The sequence below is a fragment of the Anas acuta genome, chromosome W (assembly GCF_963932015.1).
Source record: "Anas acuta chromosome W, bAnaAcu1.1, whole genome shotgun sequence".
Taxonomy (NCBI): Eukaryota; Metazoa; Chordata; class Aves; order Anseriformes; family Anatidae; genus Anas; species Anas acuta.
Window position 1 is genome coordinate 17,087,723 of NC_089016.1, and position 23,411 is coordinate 17,111,133.

General features: G+C 43.0%; 1 protein-coding gene and 1 long non-coding RNA gene across 5 annotated transcripts in view; one reads left to right on the plus strand and one right to left on the minus strand.

Moving 5' to 3' along the window:
- Positions 1-23,411, minus strand: part of LOC137847010 (transcription factor RFX3-like) — a 236,061-nt gene that overhangs the window by 84,371 nt on the left and 128,279 nt on the right. For both annotated transcript variants that reach the window (XM_068665209.1, XM_068665210.1), the window contains exon 4: positions 2,574-2,829. In XM_068665209.1, the coding sequence (XP_068521310.1) occupies positions 2,574-2,829 (256 nt within the window). The remainder of the gene's footprint in view (positions 1-2,573; positions 2,830-23,411) is intronic.
- Positions 8,111-22,139, plus strand: LOC137847059 (uncharacterized). Of its 3 annotated transcripts, XR_011090765.1 has the most exons (5): positions 8,111-8,649; positions 18,811-18,923; positions 19,736-19,851; positions 20,279-20,362; positions 20,495-22,139. It is a non-coding gene; the product is annotated as an uncharacterized lncRNA (long non-coding RNA). The 3 variants fall into 3 exon arrangements; XR_011090764.1 differs by having other exon boundaries at positions 8,116-8,649; positions 20,279-22,139; XR_011090763.1 differs by lacking the exon at positions 20,279-20,362 and having other exon boundaries at positions 8,120-8,649.

Sequence of the window (23,411 nt, forward strand, 5' to 3'; positions counted from 1 at the left end):
GTTACATATTATTTTGATCTCTTAAATTCTCTGTACAAGTATGAAAAATATTATGATGGTGCAGGTAGGATGAAGATTACAAGTGAAATGATCTCTACGTGTCTCAAATACAATACAAAGTAAAATTGAAGTACTGTGTTGCTCTAGTTTGCCTGGTTTATTTATACATTCTATTAAATTTAAAACTGTGTGTTTGACATTATAGTTTAAGTTGAACCTTTTATACTTCAACTGACTCTCAATTGTACCAGTTCAACCCTACATATCAAGAGACTATAATCATAATAATGAATGTCATTTTGTAGTTTCCCAGTTAATATTTTATCAACAAGAGATGCAACAATGTATTTTAATTCCTCCTTTATGATACTATACACTTGTCCTGATTTCAGTTAGGACAGAGTTAATTTTCCTCCTAGTAGCTGGTAGGGTGCTGTGTTTGGGATTTAGGATGAGAAGAATGTTAATAACACACTGATGTTTTAATTGTTGCAGAGTAGTGCTTACACTAAGCCAAGGACTTTTCAGCTTCTCGCTCTGTCCTGCCAGCAGGTAGGCTAGAGGTGCAACAGGACCTGGGAGGTGACAGACCCAGGACAGCTGACCCAAAGTGGCCAAAGGGGTATTCCATACCATCTGACGTCATGCTAAACAATATATAGGGGTGGCTAGCCGGGGTGGGGGGGCCGGCTGTTCAGGGATAGGCTGGGCACTGGTCAGCGAGTGGTGAGCAATTGCATTGTGCATCACTTGTTTTGTACACATTAGTAGTATTAGTACTATTATCATTATTTTATTTTATTTTATTTTATTTTATTTTATTTTATTTTATTTTATTTTATTTTATTTTATTTTATTTTATTTTATTTTATTTTATTTTCTGTCTTAATAAACTGTCTCTATCTCAACCCACAGGCTTCATTTTCCTGTTTCTCTCCCCCATCCCGGGGGGGGAAAGGGTGAGTAAACGGCTGTGTGGTGCTTAGCTTCCGGCTGGGCTAAACCAAAACAACACTATATATAATACCTTAAAAATGGGAGGAAAACTATTTTAATGGTAAAAACACAATTTTGGAATTCAAATTTAATTTTTATCTGCATTCTTTAAAAAATGGCATATCAAAATAAAAATAACTTAGAGCATCCTAATTATCAGCTTTTCTTAAACACATGAAGCAAGAGTATAATAGCCAAAGATATGTAATTTGAATTTTGTTTGTGTAACATATTACATTTAGAATGAGCACAGCACAAACTTTGCTCATGTCTGAGGTAAAAGTTATCAACTACTGTTGAATTTCAGAGTATGTATTAGTATACAATTCCTTGTAAACATCAAAATATTTAATGTAGGAAAATTCACTTATGGCTTTTTATTTTGGCCAAAATTTCATTTTATTTCATTTGCAAAAATTGCTGTGGAATTTTGATAACATTCAAATGTTTCTAGGATATCAAACATCAGTCTACTGCTTTTCCTGGATTGATTGAAATTTTCTCATGTTTGCTGACTGCATGTCATCACATTTTTGTAAAGATTATAAAAACTGCAATAATAGAATAGTTGAGCTGGAAGGAACCTACAAAGATCAAGCCTAACTGCAATTACAAAATGATTACAAAAATGATTACAATTGTAATGATTACTGATTACACCGGTTTCCAAAAGTAAAATTATTTAATTTTAGTAGAATTTTGGTGAAAACAACCCTACTAAAAATTATTTTAAAATAAATGTTACTTAATTGTACTATACCTCACTATCAGTCCCTTCATTTTTCAACTTGTTACATTTTTCATCTCATTATTGCAAGTTTCAGAAGTTCTCTTGCACATTATTTAAAAATCTCTACAATCAGGTCAGAATGTCATCAAAGGTTTGGTAAGTGTTCCTTAAAGCTATCCAGCAAAGCTAAAATAAGCATAAAACCATTTACATCCCTGGAATTCCTTAAGGGAAAGAAACGTGTTTGTTTTCATGGCTAGGTTTTTATAGTATTAACTATCATAATTGGAAAGATGCCTTCTGTTACATCCCTTAAGACATTTCCACAATGAGCTTCTGATCTTGAAATAGAATTGAGAACTACCTTAAATAAGTAATGACAGTGAACTAAGATAATATATTCCTAGTATTCTGAAAAAGTATCAAATAGCTTGAAGTAAGATACAAACCCAACAATAATATGGAGTCAAAAACGTAACAAATGAAGTCAAACATCTCTTTGAAGAACTATTTTATTTAAAGTTTATGTTAGGTATAAATTGTTTTAATAATATATTTTTTTCTTTTTCAGAAAAAAAGTGTCCAGAGAAGCTATTTCAGGCCCTAATCCTACAAATTTTCAGTCTCATCCACAGTCTTATGCACACAAACATCTCCAATGCACTCACTTGACATTAATCACAAGCACAAAGGTAAACTAAATGTAAATATTTGCAAGACAAAGCCATGTATTAAAGATTCTGCCAACATAATATACTTCTGTCTACAGAAACATGTCAGCAAACAAGAACATCATAGTGACTAAGAAACTAGCCCCAGAGTTTTCACATAGTTCTGGAATACTTACTGTAGCTGGGGATGTCCGCATTGTATGAGTCACTGAATGACCAGAATTTTCCATTGAACTTCCAATGAGATAGGTCCCTCCTGAGCTGCTAATGAGCTGTCCTCCTTCAATGCCCATCTGAATCCCGCCAGTGCCCACCATACTATGAGAAGAGACCACTGTCGTTCCCTGTGCAGAACTTCCTTGAGTATCAAAGTAATTTCCCCCAGTGTTTTGACTATACATTTGGGTTTCCGTGTAAGGATAAGTTGTTCGACTTGAGGAAAAGAAAACAAACAAGAACAAAAATAGTAGTTATTTCTATTGTTTAAGCGAGGGCAACATTATTATTGTAGAAAAGAGTGTACAATTGCTATAACCAAACTTAATAGTATTGGGAAACAACTCTTGCCTCCACAGAAAATGACATTTCATTATGTCAAAATGCCAAGTAATTAACTTGGACTCGGAGTTAAACTATTCATTAAACTTCACGGAAGATTTTTTCAGTCCTATCCGAACATGGGTGGAGAAAAGTATGACAAGAATTGAAGAGATGAGTGGAAGATCTCATCCAAGTATTAATATTTTATATAGCTATCTATAAAGCAAACTGTTGTAACTTTTTCAATACTATGGTTAAAGCTGGATTTTTATTTAAGATGTCAATTATTATGTATACTGTGTATGTTACAAAAATGCAAACAAGATATACAAAAGTTAGACAAGACTGTCCTATACACAAGAGTCCTGTAAATGTTTTGCATTGATTTAAAAATCAATTAAACTCTCTGGCTGAAGCTTGAAATTTTGAGCTCATTGGTATTTTAGGACATGCTGTTAAGTCAGCAGGGTGAAGTTTTAAACTGGACACCAATATGTACAGTGTTATGGTGAAAAACTAATAAAACCAAAAGGGAACTACAATTTGTGAAGGGATGAAAAAAGTCAAAGGAACAAAACAGGAGTAATTTAAGTCATTTTTTTCTAACTATTAAGCATTTGGGCCTCATTAACCACTTAACCTTAAACTTTTCACTTTACTCGTGAACCTTGTCATTCTTCACTTCATATTCATAAAGACATGCATCATTACCCATTAATGGTTTTTAATTTTTCATTAGCTATTAAACATAGCAAATATTGGGTCCTCTGTACTAACCTAGATTTTCAAACTGATATAGCTCAAAATACACAAGTAAATAACACTCGCTAGCTTTTCCAAAATTAAGACTCTAGATTTTTAAATAATTCAAACAGTTCAGCCAAGGTTTCATGATCAAGGAACTTTATACCATGATCTGTGTCACATTAAAAGTCAAATGATAAAAATTATTTTTTACACAATTGATGCTTTTCTCATTTAATCATAAAATTCTATAATTCTGCCTAAAATTAACTGGAACGACCATTTTGAAATCATAACAACAATCAAGTCTGAACTTCTATGGTATTAACTATGGCCATCGTGGGTTCTCCCTTGTTCTTCAGAGACAGCAAAAAACTTTAAAATTGAATTTTAATGTCCTAAAAGCTTTTCAAGCTGTGTACTATATTCCTTACTTTCACAGCTACTTAAGCTAATTTTAAAATTTGTTTTTTATTCTTGGTATTTCAAAAGCTTTAAGAGCATTTGTGAGAAATTCACAGTTCATCTAAAGGGAGTACGGTCAAGTCTACTGAAAACAACTTGAAAAAAAAGGGTATGGGGAGAAATTCTTGAGAACCTGTATACTCCTTCTTTTCAGACCTAGAATCAAGCTATCTTTTATCACTGCAAAAGCATGTGTGCAGGCAAGATCATAGGATCATGGAATCATAGAATCATTAAGGTTGGAAAAGACCTCCAAGATCATGTGGTCCAACCATCCCCCTACCACCAATATCACCCACTAAACCATGTCCCTAAGCACCAAGTCCAGCCTTTCCTTAAACACCCCCAGGGACAGTGACTCCACCACCTCCCTGGGCAACCCATTCCAGTACCTGACTACTCTTCCTGAGAAGAAATTTCTCCTCACTTCCAATATGAACATCCCCTGGCGTAACCTGAGGCCGTTCCTTCTAGTCCTATCGCTAGTTATCTGCGAGAAGAGGCCGACTCCCAGCTCCCCACAACTTCCTTTCAGGTAGCTGTAGAGAGCAATAAGGTCTCCCCTGAGCCTCCTCTTCTCCAGGATAAACAACCCTAGCTCCCTCATCCACACCTCATAAGACTTGTTCTCTAGACCTTTCACCAGTTTTGTTGCCTTTCTCTGGACACTCTCCAGGGCCTCAATGTCTTTCTTGTAGTGAGGGGCACAAAACAGAACACAGTACAAAAGGTGCTCACCAGAGCAGAGTACAGGGGGACAATCACCTCCCTAGTCCTGCTGGCTACCCTATTCCTGATACAAGCCAGGATGCCGTTGGCCTTCTTGGCCACCTGGGCACACTGCCGGCTCATATTCAGGAGAGCATCGACCAACGCCCCAGATCCTTTTCCTCTGCACAGCTTTCGAGCCACTCTGCCCCAAGCCTGTAGCTCTGCATGGGGTTGTTCTGACCAAAGTGCAGGACCCAGTACTTAGCCATTGAATATCACAAATTGGAAGGGACCCATGAGGATCATTAAGTCTAATTCCTGGCTCCACACAGGTATACACAAAAAATTTAGACCATATGACTGAGAGCATAGTCCAATAGGCAACTGAGAGCAACTCCGACAGGCTTGGTGCCATGACTACGTCCCTGGGGAGCCTGTTCTAGTGAGTGACCACTCTCTCGGTGAAGAACCTTTTCCTGATATCCAACCTGAACCTCCCCTGTCCCAGCTTGACTATATTCCCTTGGGTCCTATAGCTGGTGACCAGAAATAATAGATCGGCGCCTGGCCCTCCTCTCCCCTTTCTGAGGAAGCTATAGACCGCAATGAGATCTAGAGTCACTTCCCTCAACTGACTAGCAAGACCATGCTTGATGCACCCCAGGATATGGTTGGCCCTCTGGGCTTCTAGAACACACTACTGGCTTATTTTCAACTTGCTATCAAGTATATATAACCAGGGTTGCCCCTTCCCAGGTGCAGGACCTGGCACCGTCAGGCAGCTCTCTGAGAACCCTGGGATGAATCCCACCTGGATCCATGGACTTGTATGGATCCAGGTGGAGCAGAAAATCCCGCAAACCTTCAGGGTTGGCTGGGAGTTTATCATTCCCACCGTCACGGTCCTCCAACTCAGAGCACCTGAGGTCCCAAAGTCTATCATCAGTGTTGAAGACAGAGGCAAAGAAGCCATTAAACGTCTCTGCTTTGCCTATGTCCTTGTTTGTGAGGTGACCATCCCCATCAAGTAGCAGACCTATGTTTTCTCTGCTCCTCCTTTTTCTGTCCACATATTTAAAAACGCCCTTTTTATTGTCTCCCACAGACATGGCCAGCTTCAACTCTAATTGGACTTTGGATGAAGGAATTTTCTCCCTACAAAAGCAAACAACATCCCTGTAGTCCTTCCATGTTGCCTGACCCCGCTTCCAGCAGCCGTACATTTTCTTTTTATGCCTAAGCTCTTAAAGAAGATCCCTGGTCAGCCAGGCCGACCTTCTGCCCCGCCTGCTTGACTTCTGATATTCTGGAATTGCCTGATCCTGTGCTTTTAGGAGGCAGTGCTTAAAGACTGACCAGCACTGATGGACGCCGACACCTTCAAAAGCAGTTTCCTGGGGACCTTGCTAACTATTTCCCTTAGTAGCCTGAAGTCTGCTCTCCCCATATCCAGGGCTGAAGTTTTGGTGGCAGTTTTCCTCCTGCCACCAAAAACTTTAAACTCAACCGCTTCATGGTCACTATGACCGAGACAGCCTCCAATTGCCACATCCCCCACAAGACCCTCTCTGTTCTCCAGCAACAGATCTAGGAGGGCACCTTTCCTAGTTGGCTCCCTTAGCACCTGCAACAACCTTCTTGTTGAGGGATTTTTGAAACAGCAAGGAGGCCATGACTTGCTTCAGCTGAGCAAACCAAGCTACCAGGACAACTTCGAGGAGTTCACAGAATCACAGAATTTCTAGGTTGGAAGAGACCTCAAGATCATCGAGTACAACCTCTGACCTAACACTAACAAGTCCTCCACTAAACCATATCCCTAAACTCAACATCTAAACGTCTTTTAAAGACCTCCAGGGATGGTGACTCCACCACTTCCCTGGGCAGCCCATTCCAATGCCTCACAACCCTTTCGGTAAAGAAGTTCTTCCTAACATCCAACCTAAAAATCCCCTGGCGCAACTTTAGCCCATTTCCTCTCATCCTGTCACCAGGCATGTGGGAGAACAGACCAACCCCCACCTCGCTACATCCTCCTTTAAGGTATTTGTAGAGAGCAATAAGGTCGCCCCTGAGCCTCCTCTTCTCCAGGCTGAACAAGCCCAGCTCCCTCAGCCACTCCTCATAAGACTATCCCTATCCATTCGCTGCTCCACATAAGACTTGTTCTTCAGACCCCTCACCAGCTTGGTTGCCCTTCTCTGGACTCGCTCGAGCACCTCCATGTCCTTCTTGTAGCGAGGGGCCCAAAAATGAACACAGTACTCGAGGTGCGGCTTTCTCCCTTCAACTCTAGTTTAAAGCCCAATCAATCAGCCCTTCTAACTCCTGTACAAAAATCCTTTCCCCCCCCCGATAGAGAGGTGTATCCCATCTGGTGTCAGCAGGCCTGGTGTCGCGTAGAACTTCCCGTGACCCAAAGTTCTGCCACTGGCACCAGTCTCGGAGCCACATAGTTATGAACTGAGTCTGCCAGCCAAGGCATGTTGAACATCATCCCATTGGCCTCTGCCCATTGATCCAACCTGTCCAGGTCCCTCTGCAGGGCCTTTCTACTTTCCCGCAGATTGACACTTGCCCCCCTTCCCCCCCCAACTTGGTGTCGTCTGCAAACTTACTAAGGGTACAGGGGTGATTTTCTCAATTCAAAGTCTGCCCTCCGGAAGTCCAAGGTAGCAGCTTTACTGACCCCCCATCCTGACTTCACCAAGAACAGAGAACACCACCATTTTGCAGTCACTCTCAGTAGTAGTAGTAGTCTCAGGATGCGGGGGGGGGGGGGGGAGATTGGGGTTGCGGTCAGTCCATAACACTTCATCTCTTCTGCTCCTTCCTACTCACACTCTTCCCCTGCTCAAGCAAGAGGTCCCTCCCACAGGGTGCAGTCTCATAAGCTAAAATCTAAGTAGTTACATGGAGCATTACTAGTATCTGTTTAATAAGATCAAAATGAGAACATGCTCAGAGCTGACTCAACTGCTTCTTGAGAGGAGAATTTCCAGAGTGGAATGTGTTGACCTTCCTAAAGTTAGTACAAAGCTTTATAATCTGCACAGTGCAATGGGACAGAATTAATTTTAGATGTGTGCGGAATTGCAGGCTGGATCTTCAGCCTGTCAGTGTGATGATCTTAGAATCTGACCATCCAAGCCAGCATTCCTACTAGTCTTTTTGTTCCTTTTATCCTTCATAAAAGCTTTTGTGAGTCAACATATGAAGAGTTTAAGTCTGAGTAGTCTTCTCAGACCTTCTGAGCTCATGAGAAGTTTGTTGCATTTAAAAATTATTTCTTTTCCTTTGTCTCCAAAGAGTAGTATGGCCCTTTTTAAGGTGATGAAAACTTATTTTTGAGCTACTTGATTCCTGGGACTTTAAGTTCTTTGGAAAAGGAAAGATTTTGATTCTGTTTAGTATAAATGAACTTTAGGTCGTAGTTTTTAAACTAAATTCCACTAGAAATAGGTAGTTGTGCTGTGCTATCATCTATATGAATTTTGCATTGCCAATGTTCTGGCTTTCCTTACTACAATTATTCTGATGTTAATTTTTACTTGTATCTAAACTAGCAAAACTGCATTTTGAGACTGAGAAATAAGGCAGAACAGATTGTAATATTGCACTTATGAAAAAGTAAACATAAAGGATAATTTTGTATTTGATATTTTTGTAGGTACAAGCCTGTGCAAAAAGTGGATGGAGTTGCAGATGGTTTCACAGGAAGTGGTCAACAAACAGGCACATCTGCTGAACAAACTATAATTGCCCAAAGTCAACATCATCGACAGTTTTTAGGTATGAAAAGATGTGTTGTATTGTTGTATAAATAAAGTAAAATCCATTATCACCACTGTGGCGGGTTAACCCTTGTCTGGCCGCCAGGTGCCATCAAGCTGTTCTCTCACTCCCCCTACTCAGCAGGACAGTGGAAGAAAATGCAATGAAAAAGTGTGAGGGTCAAGATAGAGGACAGGGAGATTGCTTACCAATTGCCATCATGGGGAAAACAGACTCAGGGAAGATTATTTTATTGCCAATTAACTACAAAGTATGATTGTGAGAACTAAAACCAAAACTAAAAAGACCCTCCCCCTACCCCCCATTCTTCCCAGGTTCAACTTCACTCCTGATTCTTCTGCCTTCCATCCCCTGGTGCTGGGGGGGGGGGGGGGGGGGGGAGGGATGGGGAATGGGGGTTGTGTTCAGTCCATAGCATTTCATCTCTTTGCTCCCTCCTCCTCACACTCTTCCCCTGCTCAAGCAAGAGGCCCCTCCCACAGGGTGCAGTCCTTCACAAACTGCTTCTACATGGTTTCTTCCCATGGGACGCAGTTATTCAGGAACAGACTGCTCCAGCATGGGTCCCCTACGGGTTGCAGTTCTTGCCAGAAAACCTACTCCTGCATGGGCTCTTATCCATAGGATGCAGTTCCTGCCAGGGGTCTGCTCCAGCGTGGGCTCTCCACAGGCTACAGCCTCCTTCAGGCCATATCCAACTACTCCAGTGTGGGGTCCTCCTCGGGCTGCAGGGTGGATATCTGCTCCAATGTGTTCCTTCATGGGCTGTAGGAAGACAGCCTGTTTCACCATGATCTTCTCCATGGGCTGCAGGGGAGCCTCTGCTTCAGCGCCTGGAGCACCTCCTCCCTCTTCTTCTTCACTGACATTGGTGTCTACAGGGTTGTTTCTCTCACTCCACTCCTCTATTACACAGCTGCCGTGCAGTGTTGTTTCTTTTGTTTGTTTGGTTTTTTAAACCTTTCTTAACTATGCTTTCACAAAGGTGCCACCAGCTTTGCTGTATGGCTTGCAGTGGGTCCCTTTTGGAGGCAGCTGGAACAGGCTGTGTCCAACATGGGGGCAGCTCCTGGTCTCTTCTCACAGAGGCCACCCTGCAGCCCCCTGCTGGCAAAACCTTGCCACATAAACCCCATACAGCCATGAACATCGTCATACAAATACAATAATTATTTTTAGTTATGCTGCCCTGTTTAAAACACTCACTGATAACAGAACAAAAAAAGTTACTAATAGGAGCTTAATATCATATATTGTAAGACATGCAATATTTAATATGCATCATACAGATATAAAATGAAAAATGTGAAAAGACTATTAGCATTGCAATATATTTTAAATCTACCATGCAAGTTCCATGAAGCATTTTATAAAAAAAAAATGCAGGTTGAAAATCCTACCCTAAAAGCTTAGTAATTTTCACTGGCTTCCCAATTCACACAGAATCTCACAAAATCACAGAGAATGGTTTAGGTTGGAAGGGAGCTCTGGAGATCATCTGGTCCAACTCCACTGCTCAAGCAGGGACACATAGAGCAGGTTGCGCAGAATCCTTGGCTGCATAAAAAGAAGAGTGGCCAGCAGGCTGAGGGAGGGGATTCTCCCCCTCTACTCTGCACTTGTGAGACCCCACCTGGAGTACTGTATCCAGCTCTGAGGCCCCCAGCACAAGAGAGACATGGACTTGTTGGAGTGGGTCTAGAGGAGGGTTACAAAAATGATCAGAGGGATGAAACACCTGTTCTGTGAAGACACGCTGAGAGACCTGGGGTTGTTTAGCCTAGAGAAGAGAAGGCTCCAGGGATACCTTATCACAGCCTTTCAACATTTAAAGTGGGCCTATAAGAAAGATGGAGAGAGACTTGTGATAGGACAAGGCATAATGGTCTTGCTCTGATTTCAGCTAGGATAGAGTTAATTTTCTTCATGGTGGCTGGTATGTGCCATGTTTTGGATTTAGGAGGTTCTTTTAGAGGGTGTGTGGGAGGATATAGGCAGGTATCTATCACGATTGCCACCTCCAATGGTTTTGGAATTCACCCCTGAACAAGTAAAGAATCCTGAAAAACTCATAGAATGCTTTAAAAATGTATGCTCATATGTCAGAGATTTACAGCTTGCCGCACTGTGCTGGGGTCTTTGCCTGTGCCTATCAAACACTCTTCAATTCTATTCAGCACCTTCAAGAGGAAGAATATGCCTCTGGATCTGTTCCAAGCCCCACAACAGGCCACTCCAACCCCTGTGACAGGTCCTGCGGCTGAACCAGAGAACCAACCCGTGCTGGTATCTGTCACCCCTATACACAAGATGAAACAAAGGATGATTTATGATGACCTGGACAACAAACAGCTATCCAAAGATCCAGATGAAGTCCAGTGCACGCGACCCATGTGAAGGAAGTCTGTATTGAGTGCACCATCGTTGTATCCTAGCTCATTGGCAGTAATGACATGGAAAGATGGAAAGGACCACGCAGTGAATGAACTGGCTGGACAATACTGGCAGTACGAAGAAAGTCTCTCTTCCTCCCTATGGAGCTGCATCTCTGCTGTGGAGAAACTTTCTCAAGCAGTCCATCAACTTAAAGAGAATATATCTTCCTCCCCACATGTACGAAACAGTATCTCAGCTATTAGAAATAAGAGTCCCTCTGCTCAAGAAACGGGATATAGTGGGTACACACCACGTGCCACCCTATGGTTTTACCTACGTGACCATGGAGAGGACATGAGGAAGCAGGATGGAAAATCTACCTTGACCCTAGAGGCATGGGCACATGAGTTGTAAGGAAAAAGAATTGCAAAAGGGGGTTCTTCTGGGAAAAGTACTGATCCACTTTCCGGTGAGCAATCCCCCAGAGTAATGAATGCTATGACCAGGACTAGAGGGGCCCTGCATCCAGACAGGTAGAGGAAAAGGACTTTATTGGACTCTGTGGATTTGATGGCCTGGCATGTCAGACCCACAGAAGTATAAGGCTCTAGGGGACACAGGTGCACAGTATACCCTAGTGACATCAAGCTATAAAGGGACAGAACTCATCTGTATCTCTGGAGTGACAGGGGGATCCCAACAGCTAACTGTATTGGAGGCCGAAGTGAGTCTAACTGGGAATGAGTGGCAAAACTACCCCATTGTGACTTGCCTGGAGGCTCCGTGCATCCTAGGCATAGACTACCTAAGGAGGTTCTTTGAGGACCCAAAAGGTACAGGTGGGTTTTGGTAAAGTTGCCTTGGAGACGGAAGAAAATAAAATGTGTCTAACTTGCTGTATTGGGTCTGGCTGGAATGTTAACTTTCCCAGCAGCAGCCCATACAGTGCCGTACTCTGTACTTGTAGCTGGAACAGCAGTGTTATCACACCAGTGTTGTGTCTGTATCTGAGCAGCAGTGGCACAGTATTAGGCCTTTCTCTAACCCTCTTAGGGGGTGGGCAAAAGGTGAGGAGAGAAACATCACTAGGGCAGCTGGCCTAAACCAATCAAAGGGATATTCCATACCATGTGATGTCACACTCAGCAATAAAAGGTGGAAACAGGAAGAAGAGGGGAGGGGTGGGCTCTCGTTTGGAAGACGTCGGTCCTCCTCTCGAACACCGGCTGCGTGCGTTGAGGCCTTGCTTCAAGGACGTGGTCAATCATCGCTCATTTGTGGGAAGTAGAGAGTAATTTCTTTCCTCTGCACTTCCATATAGCCTTCATTTATTTTGTTTGTTTGTTTTCCTCCCTTCTTTTTATTTTCCTTTTTTTTCCCCTCCCTTTCCCCTTTCCCTTTTTATTTTCCCCTTAGTTAAATTGTTAGTTCATGGTAGTCTTTATTTAATTATTATAATTATTTCCCTTTAATTAAATTATCCTTATCTCAACCCGTGAGTTGTTCTTTGCTTTACTTCTCCCCCTCCTCATCTAAAGGAGGGGGAGTGAGAGAGCGGTTGTGGGGTTTAGCTGCCCAGTACAGTAAAACCACCACACTTGCCCTGTCTCTCAGAGGACCCTTCTGTTGTGGGTTTGCTCAGGGTTAAAGAAAAACAGGTGCCAATACATTACCGCAACGGTGTACCAGCGGCAACATCGCACCAACCGAGACTCCCTGATTCCCATCCATAAGCTAATTTGTTGACTGGAGAGCCAAGGAGTGACCACCAAAACTCGCTCACCCTTTCATAGTCCCATATGGCCAGAGCAGAAGCCTATTGGAGAGTGGAGGCTAACAGTGGATTATTGTGGCCTGAATGAAGTCACACCACTGCTGAGTATTGCAGTGCCAGACATGCTAGAACTTCAATAAAACTGGAATCAAAGGCAGCCAAGTGGTACGCCACAACTGATATCGCTAATGCATTTTTCTCCATCCCTCTAGCAGCAGAGTGCAGGCCACAGTTTGCTTTTACTTGGAGGGGCATCCAGTACACGTGGAATCGACTGCCTTGTGTACTGGGTCTGGCTGGAATGTTAACTTTCCCTGCAGCAGCCCATACAGTGCCGTACTCTGTACTTGTAGCTGGAACAGCAGTGTTATAACACCAGTGTTGTGTCTACTGCTGAGCAGCAGTGGCACAGTATTGGGCCTTCTCTAACCCTCCTAGGGGGTGGGCAAAAAGTGAGGAGAGAAACATCACTAGGGCAGCTGACCTAAACCAATCAAAGGGATATTCCATAACATGTGATGTCACACTCAGCAATAAAAGGTGGAAACAGGAAGAAGAGGGGAGGGGTGGGCTCTCGTTGAGGAGACGTCGGTCCTCCTCTCGAACACCGGCTGCGTGCATTGAGGCTCTGCTTCAAGGACGTGGTCAATCATTGCTCATTTGTGGGAAGTGAAGTAGAGAGTAATTTCTTTCCTCTGCACTTCCATATAGCTTTCATTTATTTTGTTTGTTTGTTTTCCTCCCTTCTTTTTATTTTTCCTTTTCCCCTCCCTTTTCCCCTTTCCCTCTTTATTTCCCCTTAGTTAAATTGTTTAGTTCATGGTAGTCTTTATTTAATTATTATAATTATTTCCCTTTAATTAAATTATCCTTATCTCAACCCGTGAGTTGTTCTTTGCTTTACTTCTCCCCCTCCTCATCTAAAGGAGGGGGAGTGAGAGAGCGGTTGTGGGGTTTAGCTGCCCAGCACGGTAAAACCACCACACCTTGGGGTGGAAACACAGCCCTACCATTTGCTGTGGACTGATCCAGTCTGCACTGGAACAGGGGGAAGCTCCTGAACACCTGCAGTACATCAGTGACATCATCATTTGGGGTGACAAAGCAGAGGAATTTTTTGAGAAAGGGAAGGAAATAGTCCAAATCCTTCTGAAAGCCAGTTTTGCCATAAGACAAAGTAAGGTCAAAGGACCCGCACAGGAGATCCATTTTTCAGGAATAAAATGGCAAGATAGATGGTCATCGTCAGATCCCAGTGGATGTGATCAATGAAATAACATCTATGTCACCACTAACTAGCAAAAAGAAAGACAAGCTTTCTTAGGCATTGTGGGTTTTTGGAGAATGCACATTCCAAATTACAGTCTGATTGTAAGCCCACTCTATCAAGTGACCTGGAAGAAGAATGATATCAAATGGGGCCCTAAGCAATGATATGCCTTTGAACTAATTAAATGGGAGATAGTTCATGCAGTAGCCCTTAGGCAGTCCATGCAGGACAAGAGGCAAAAACTGTGCTCTACACCACAGCTGGGAAGAATGGCCCCACGTGGAGCCTCTGGCAGAAAACATCAGGGGATAGTCAAGGTCAACCGCTAGGGTTTTGGAGTCAGGGATACAGAGGATCTGAGACCTGCTATACTCCAACTGAAAAAGAGATATTGGCAGCATATGAAGGGGTTCAAGCTGCTTCAGAAGTGTCTGGTACTGAAGCACAGCTCCTCTTGGCACCTCGACTGCCGGTGCTGGGCTGGATGTTCAACTGATGCTACGTGGAGGAAGTAGGTTGCACTGATCACACAAGAAGCTCAAATAGGAAACTCCAGTCGCCCAGGAATTTTGGAAGTGATCACGGACTGGCCAGAAGGCAGATTTTGGAATATCACCAGAGGAGGAGGTGACACGTGCTAAAGAGGCCCCGCTGTATAACAAGATGCCAGAGAATGAGAAGCAATATGCCCTCTTCACTGATGGGTCCTGCCGTATTGTGGGAAATCATTGGAAGTGGAAGGCTGCTGTATGGAGCCCTACACGACGAGTTGCAGAAACAGCTGAAGGAGAAGGTGAATCGAGCCAGTTTGCAGAAGTGAAGGCCATCCTGCTGGCCTTAGAAGTTGCTGAATGGGAAAAGTGGCCAATTCTCTATCTCTATACTGATTCATGGATGGTAGGAAATGTCCTGTGGGGGTGGTTACAGCAATAGAAGCAGGTAAACCCATCCGTGCTGCTGCATTGTGGCAAGATATTGCCGCCCAGGTAGAAAACCTGGGTGTAAAAGTATGTCATGTAGATGCTCATGTACCTGAGAGTTGGGCCACTGGAGAACATCAAAACAACCAGCAGGTGGATCAGGCTGCTAAGATTGAAGTAGCTCAGGTGGACCTGGATTGGCAGCATAAAGGTGAATTATTTATAGCCCAATGGGCCCATGACACCTCAGGCCATCAAGGCAGAGATGCAACATATAGATGGGCTCGTGATCGATGGGTGGACCTGACCGTGAGCACCATTGCACAGGTTATCTATGAATGCGAAATATGTGCTGCAAACAAACAAGCCAAACAAGCAAACAAACAAGCCAAGCGTTTAAAGCCTCCCTGGTATGGAGGATAAAGAACATGCTGTGGAAGACAGTCTGGGTTATTCCCGCCTCAAGCAAAGGCAAACCTATCTGTGGGATTGCTTTTGCTCAGGGACCTGGGTGCACTTGGTGGGTAACGCAGAGGGATAGGGAGGTCCGGAGCGTACCTCAAGGGGATTTGATGTTGGGAGAGAATAGCCCACGATTTGATTTGAATTGTATTATGTTAATTGCTGTATAATACTGCATGTAATCACTACTATGGTTGCTATATGTCCCATCATCAGTATTACAGTAAGAGTCAACCAGATTAATGAAGAATGTATTTTGATGGAACTGAGCGAAGTGCAGCAGTGATAGAAGCAGACAAGCGCAGTGGTGTTGGAGCCAGAGCTGGCCTCAGTATGCAACAATTCAACACCACACCCCATCTCTCCTGCCCTGAAGGATTGTTATGACAGATGAAACCCAGAGTCATGGACTAAACGAACTCAATAGACATTTTAGAGTGACGGCCCATATACTAAGGGAATGATATCTGTGTGTGCATATATCAAAAGACAGAAAAGTGGTGATTAATTGGGATGCATTGGAAAGTGGGACCTGAGCATGATGTAGAGGGTATGGAATAAGGGGTGGATCTTGTCCTGGTTTCGTCTGGGATAGAATTCATTTTCTTCATAGCCACTGGTATGTGCCGTGTTTTGGATTTAGGAGAAAAATAATGTTGATAACACTCTGATGTTTTAGTTGTTGCAGAGCAGTGCTTACACAGAGGCAAGGGCTTTTCAGCTTCTTATGCTGCCCTGCCAGCGAGAAGGCTGGGGGTGCACAAGAAGCTGGGAAGGGACAGAGCCAGGACAGCTGACACAAACTGGCCAGAGGGATATTCCATACCATATGGTGTCATACTGAACGATAAAAACTGGAAAGGTTGGGTGGGGGGGAGATCTCTGCTCTGGGAGTTACTGGGCATTGGTCGGCAGGTGGTGAGCAATTGCATTTTGCATCATTTGTTGTATATATATTTATATGTAGTAGTAGTAGTAGTCTCAGGATTATTTTCTCTTCCTTTTCTGTCCTATGTAACTGTCTTTATCTCAACCCACAAGTTTTGTGATTTTTATTTTCAATTCTCTCCCCTATCCCGGGGGGGGTGGGGGGGGGCGGGGAGGGAAGTGTATGGCTGTTTGGTGCTTAGCTGCCTGCCAGGTTAAACCACAACAGATTTTAAACTAATAGAGAATTGGGTAGATTTAGATTAGATATAAGGATGAAATTCTTTACTATGAGGGTGGTGAGGCACTGGAACAGGCTGCCCAGAGAAGTTGTGGATGCTACATCCCTGGAAGTGTTCAAGGCCAGGTTGGATGGGGCTTTGAGCAACCTAGCCTAGTGTGGGAGGTGTCCCTGCCCGTGGGGGGGTGGGGGGTGGGGGAGGGTCCAGCCTTCCCATGTCTAGGAGGCTTTTGCATATCCTCAAGGAGAGAGACCCCGCAACCTCTCTGTGTAACCTGTTCCAGTGTTCTGCCACCTGCACATAAAATGGGATTATATTATATATATATATATTGCATTTGTTGATGTAACTGATCTTATTGATTTCCCATTTGTGGAAACAAATGGTAATTTAGTAATTTGCTAAAGTAAAAAAGCCTATTAAATATCTTATTGCAGTAACTGTACACTTAGTTTTGAGTTCATACATTGATATTTTGAAGATCCACATTCTTTGGCCTAGCCTTGCTGTTACTGAAATCATTGAGAACCTTAGGCTGTAGTTCACGTTTTTGAAATTTCCTTCCACATTCTCCCTGGTTGACAATATATTCCCCCACATGGCACGATACTAGTGTATCTCTTAGAAACATTTGTGAGCAATAGTAAACGTACATGTTGTCTATAGTTGAAAGTCTTGTAAATTTCAAATAAATATATGCTGCTGAGTCTAGGAAACCCTTGCATTCATGTTAATACAAAAACTATTCAATTGATAAAAACAACAACAACAAAAAAACAACATTTAATAACATTAACCTCTTATATTCTGCTTTATCCTGTCATATTCTTTAATATATTAGGGTTTTTTTATATACAGATACAATATACTTGTGAAATCATTTTAATCTGCTACCTGCCTGTAGTGGGTTTACGTGGCAAGGTTTTGGTAGCAGGGAGCCATAGAGGTGGTTTCTGTGAGAAAGATCTAGAAGCCGCCCCATGTTTGGGAAGGGCCCCATTGTTTTCCAGATCTGAGCCAATAAGCGATGTTGTTTTGCGCCTCTGTGAGAGCATATTTAAGACAGGGAAAAAAACGCTGCGCCACACAGCAGCCGGGAGAGTCAAGGGAGTGAGAAACAGCCTTGCAGGTACCAAGGTCAGTGTAGAAGGAGGGGGAGAGGTGCTCCAGGCGCCGGAGCAGAAGTCCCCTGCGGCCTGTGGTGAGGACCAATGTGAAGCAGGATGTCCCCCTGCAGCCCATGGAGTACCACGGTGGAGCAGGGTTCCACGCTGCAGCCCGTGGAGGAGACCACGGTGGAGCAGGTGGCCCTGCACCGACGGAGGCTGCCGCCTGTGGAAGATCCCTGCCGGAGCAGATTCCGGGCCGGACCTGTAGCCCATGGAGAGGAGACCACGCAGGAGCAGGTGACCTGGCAGGAGCTGCTGCCCGTGGGGGACCCAGGTTGGAGCAGTTTTCTCCTGAGGGATGGACCCCGTGGTACGGACCCATATCTGGAGCAGTTCTGGAAGAGCTGCTGCCTGTGGGAAGCCCACGCCGGATCAGTTCATCAAGGACTGCATCCCATGGGATGGACCCCACAGCACAGGGGACGAGAGTGACCGAGAAGGAGCGGCAGAGAAGAAGTGCTGTAGATTGACCATAACCCCCATTCCCCCGTTCCCCTGCGCTGCTCGGGGGGGAGGAGGTGGAAGAGGGTGGATGGGGGGGAAGGTGCTTTTGGTTTCTTTCCTTTGTTTCTCACTTCTCTCGCTTGTTAGTAATGAGCAATAAATCTTACTATCTGTCTTCTTATGCTGAGTCTGGTTTGCCTGTTCCAATAATTATTGCATGATTTTCTTGTCCTTATCTCAACCCTTGAGCTCTTTTCACATATTTCTCCCCATTCCTCTTTGAGGAGGGGGAGTGAGAGAGCGGCTGTGGTGGAGCTCGGCTGCCCACTCGAGCGGAACCACGACACTGCCAAGAATAATTTAACATTTCCTTTTGCTTAAAAAAAATAGCTATCTGGTTTGTTAACAATTTTTTTTGCAACGTTAAAATATATTAAATATGAAAGACATTCCTCTTTGGGCATTATGACCTTCTAGACTTTATATATTTACATCATTCTTAAATCTTTTCTAATTGAGCTGTAGTTGGCACCATTCACAATGGTTTTCTTCTGTTATGTTGTCATGGAAACAGATACATCTCGAGTACTTCCAGAGTTTGGAGAAGTTGAAATATCTTCTCTACCAGATGGTGCTGCTCTTGAAGACATAAAATCATTGCAAAGTCTTTATCGAGAGCACTGTGAGGTAAGGGAAAAAAGGCATTCACATAAATCATTCTTCATTGAAAATTCATGTCTTCTAGTGAGAATCAGTACAACTGGATGTCTGACACAAAACATATTACAGGCAGGCTATTGACATCTGATGTGCTAACCAAATAGTTTGCTTATTTCATCAGAAATGAAATTGGAAAAACGATTTCTCTGAAATTTCTCTCTTTACCAGGAAAGAAGAAAAATATGTAATAGAATACTGAGACTGGAATACAATAATGTATATTTTTGGAGATTCTTAGATAAATTACACTTTAGATATATGCAGAGCTTTGCTTTTGTTTACAGGGGTTGAAATCAGATTAAATTATTAAATTATTATTTCTAACATTTATGTTAAAAACAAGCTCGCTATTTTCTTCAAGTTTTAAAGAAACAAGTTGTTTAAGGTTGTTAACATTTCATATTAAATAATGTCTTAAAATTATTGTTGAAGGTGCCAGAAAAAAAAAAAAGAAAAGTAAAAAAAGTAACGAAATAGCAATTTTCCTACGTGTTTTTAATAGCATTAAAAATTCTGTTTAGGTGAAGTCACCCGATATGTTTCCTTAAGCTCTCTTTTCTGGAGAATTCTTTCTATTTTCACTTGGACTGATCTGAGTCTATGCACACTAGTAAAATTCATCACTAAAAAGTTATTAAAATACGTTGTTTATTTATAAATCTTAATTTGTATTACTTTTTCTGAAAACTGACTAAGGGGAGGGGAGAGCTATACCACTCGAAGGAGCTGGAGGAGAAAAATGGTAGAAGATTATCTGCACTTGTTTTATATTGTTTTAGGCAATAGTGGATGTTGTTGTGAATCTTCAGTTTAGCCTGATAGAAAAATTGTGGCAAACTTTCTGGCGCTATTCTCCTTCTGCTCCAGCTGATGGCACTGGTATTATTGAAGCAAGGTCAGTATATGTCACTCTTAAATAAATAATAATTCATTATTATATTGTTTACTATTATTTATAATTTAATAAACAGCCCTGTTTAATAGAGGGTACTTTAGGAGAACATGATGATGGAAACATGGATGATGTTAGAGGAAACATTTCAGCAAGTGTCGGCTGGGGGGGGGTTAGAACACTGAAATCTGCCAAACCTCACTTAGCTTCCTGACTCTTCCAAAACTAGTTGTTTTGTTCATGTTTCCAGATCTCATGATTTACTAACCAAGGCCAGTAAATGTCTCTCTTTACTCTATCATCATAATATAACAGCAAGTGTCAAATCAAAGCCTTGAAATGACTGTATACATCTTCCATTTTTTCCTTTGTTTGGATGACTACAAAGTGTCCTTACACAATATACTGTCCCATTCTTTTAAATTCCAAGGACCATTTTTATGCTACCTCTGCATAATTTCTGGGCTGGAGCTGAACTTTGGAGGCCATTTTTCCCCAGTTTCATATGAACAAGGTAAAGAGGTTCAATTGGATGTAACTGAGACTTTTACAAAGTTTTTATTAAATAAGCAAAGTCCATTGTACTTTTCTTATCTGTATGTAAATGCATTTTCATTTATTCTTTTGTTACTTTTATTCACGCCAGCAATCTGACTGAAATAGAAAGTCGACTTCCAAAAGGAAAACTGATTACTCTGTGCAAAAATGAGTCTATTCTGAAATGGATTTGTAATTGTGACCATGTGATGTACCAGGCTTTGGTGGAGATTCTCATTCCTGATGTCCTTAGACCTATTCCTAGTAAGTTAAACACAGATAACACCTCATAAGAATTTTGGCTTGGTTTGTTTTATGTGGTGGTGTTTTTGTGCATCACGTGAGACTTTGGGGAATGATTTCGAAGGATATAAAAGTAGCATGTGTCATCTTTCCTTAATTCTGTTGAGTAGGAAGGTGTACTGGAGTTGATGTAAGCACTGTATTTAAAGAAAAGGAGACTAGATATTTCACTGCATTTAGGGAACTCTCCAGAAGTTTTTGGAATATATTTCCCTATGGAAGATGCTTTTGTCACTGCAAAGTCTAAGTTTTTATTAATTTTAAGATAAAAATGGGTTCCTTTACACACTGGCTCTAGTCTACCTGACAGATGCGAATGCACTATGGTCCTGAGCCTGAGTCCATTAATGTCAGACAGTCTTTCCACTGACTTCAGTAGACTTTAGCATTACATATAAAAAAACTTTCCCAGACCAGACTTTTCCTCTGGTCTCAGGAGCCTGGGGTTCCTGAAAGCAGTCCTTACCAGTAAAGACTGAGGTGAAGAAGGCATTCAGTACCTCATCCTTTCCCATGTCCTTGGTCTTCAGGATCCCTGCCCCATTCAGCAGCAGGCCTGCATTTTCCTTGGTCTTTATTTTGCTGCTGATGCACCCGTAGAAGCTCTTAATGTTGCCCTTCATATCCCTCGCCAGTTTCAACTCTAGGTGGGCTTTGGCTTTCCTAACCCCATCTCTGTACTCTCAGACAGTGTCTCTGTATTCCTCCTGGGTCACTTGTCCCTTTTTCTGGCTCCCATATGCTTCCTTTTTATGTTTGAGTTTAGTCAGGAGCTCCTTGTTCATCCACACAGGCTTCCTGCCACCTTTGCTCGATTTCCTGCTCACTGGGATGGACCATTCTTGATCACGGAGGAGGTGATCCTTGAATATCCCTGGACCCTCCTCTGCTCTCCAGGACTCTACCCTGTGGGATTCTTCCAAACAGGTCCCTGCACAGGCCAAAGTCTGCTCTCCTGAAATTTAGAGTTGTGATCCTGCCATTTGCATTGCTCCCTCCTCTCAGGATTCTCAACTCCACCATCTCACGGTCAATGCAGCCCAGGCTGCCCACAACCTTCCAGGCTGCTCCAACCACAGTTCTTCCTTGTTTGTAAGAATTGCATCCAGCAGAGTGTCTCCCCTTCAGCCCTGTTTTTCTGATTACAAGCTCTCTCTTTTTCCATAACACCTTGAACCCGCTCCTTGTCAACCCATTCCACCACTTCCTCATTTGATTGTGGACCTCCCTTGTCATTTCTAGTTTAAAGCTCTCCTCACCAGGTTGGCCAGCCTGCTGGTAAAGATGCTTTTGCCTCACTTGGTCAGGTGGATCCCATCTCTTTAGCAGTCTTTGATTCTTAAACAGAAATCCCCACGGTCATAAAAAACAAATCCCTATTGTCATCACCAGCTGGGCAACCAACTGTTGACCCACAGGATCCTCCCATTCCTCCTCAAATCCTTCCTTCTCACTGGAAGGATCAAGGAGGATATTGCCTGAGCCCCCATGAACTTCTCCCATTGCCTCCAGGTGCATGTAGTCACACTGGCTATGCTCCAGGTCTCCCATGGCAGTATTGTCGGTGATGATTCATAAGGGGTAATAGTCCGAGGGCCGGACAAACCTCTGCAATATCTCTACAACATCCCAGATCCAAGCCCCCAGCAAATAGTAAGCCTCCCAACACAGCAGGTCAGGTCAGCAGATGTGGTCCCCCATCCCCTACAGCACAGAGTTTCCCGTTGTTATCACTTGCCACTTCCTTCTGGTACTGCTGCATGGCTCAGGCTTAGTTAGCTTGGATGCTTCACTGTACAGACTTCCCAGACCCTCATCTGCTCTAAGGATGCCAAACCTGTTCTTTAGTTGGAGATATGCAGGTGGAGCAGGAGCCTTCTTCCTGTTGTTAGAAGTCACAAGCTTCCAGCCTTCGCCATTTCCAACCCTTTAGGTTGGAAATTAGGAGAAATCTATTCTCAGAAAGAGTAGTTAATAGTTAGTAGTTAGTCCCCTTAATGATTCTATGATCCTAACTCATTAAGCACAGACCACCCAATCCTCCTTCAATACAGCTAGGGGTTCAGGCTGCAGGGTCTTGGAGATGAACTGTTCAATCTCTTTCTTATCATCTCTGACACTACACAATCTGCTGACCTCCTCCCGCACCTCCTCGGCAGCACAGATCCTGTACTGCTGCACACCTTCTGCAGGCAAGGAGACTAGCTCCCTCTGCCCCAGCCTCAGTGAGAGACCCCAGGCACTCCTTGTACCCTGAGAGCTGCATTCTCCCTTGGGAGTTCGGTCTGGATTGAGGCCTTTGATATTGTAGGGATAGTTGCTCCAACAGCTGGAGGTGGTGCCCTGCAATGCATTAACAGCATTGCTTAGGACATGGATGCAATTCTCTGCAAAGTTTCTGGCCCCCTTCTGTGTAACCTTCTGAGCAAAGTGCTGCATCTGTTGGCTGCCTCTGCTAGCAATGTTGTAAGAAGCAACTCAGGAAAATATTTGCAAGCATTACTTTGTAGAAGGTATTATCAAGCAAGGAAATAAAGGCTAGTGTTACCACATGATGAAGACTGAAATAACTACAGAAAAGATATACAGTAAATAAAACATCTATGTTTATTGCTTATATGTAAGTTTGCAGAAAAAAAAGTAATAACTGCAGACTCTTGCTTGTGTATCAACACTAAAACCTTCTTGATTATTTATGTTTGCAGTAGAAATTAAAATGTAGA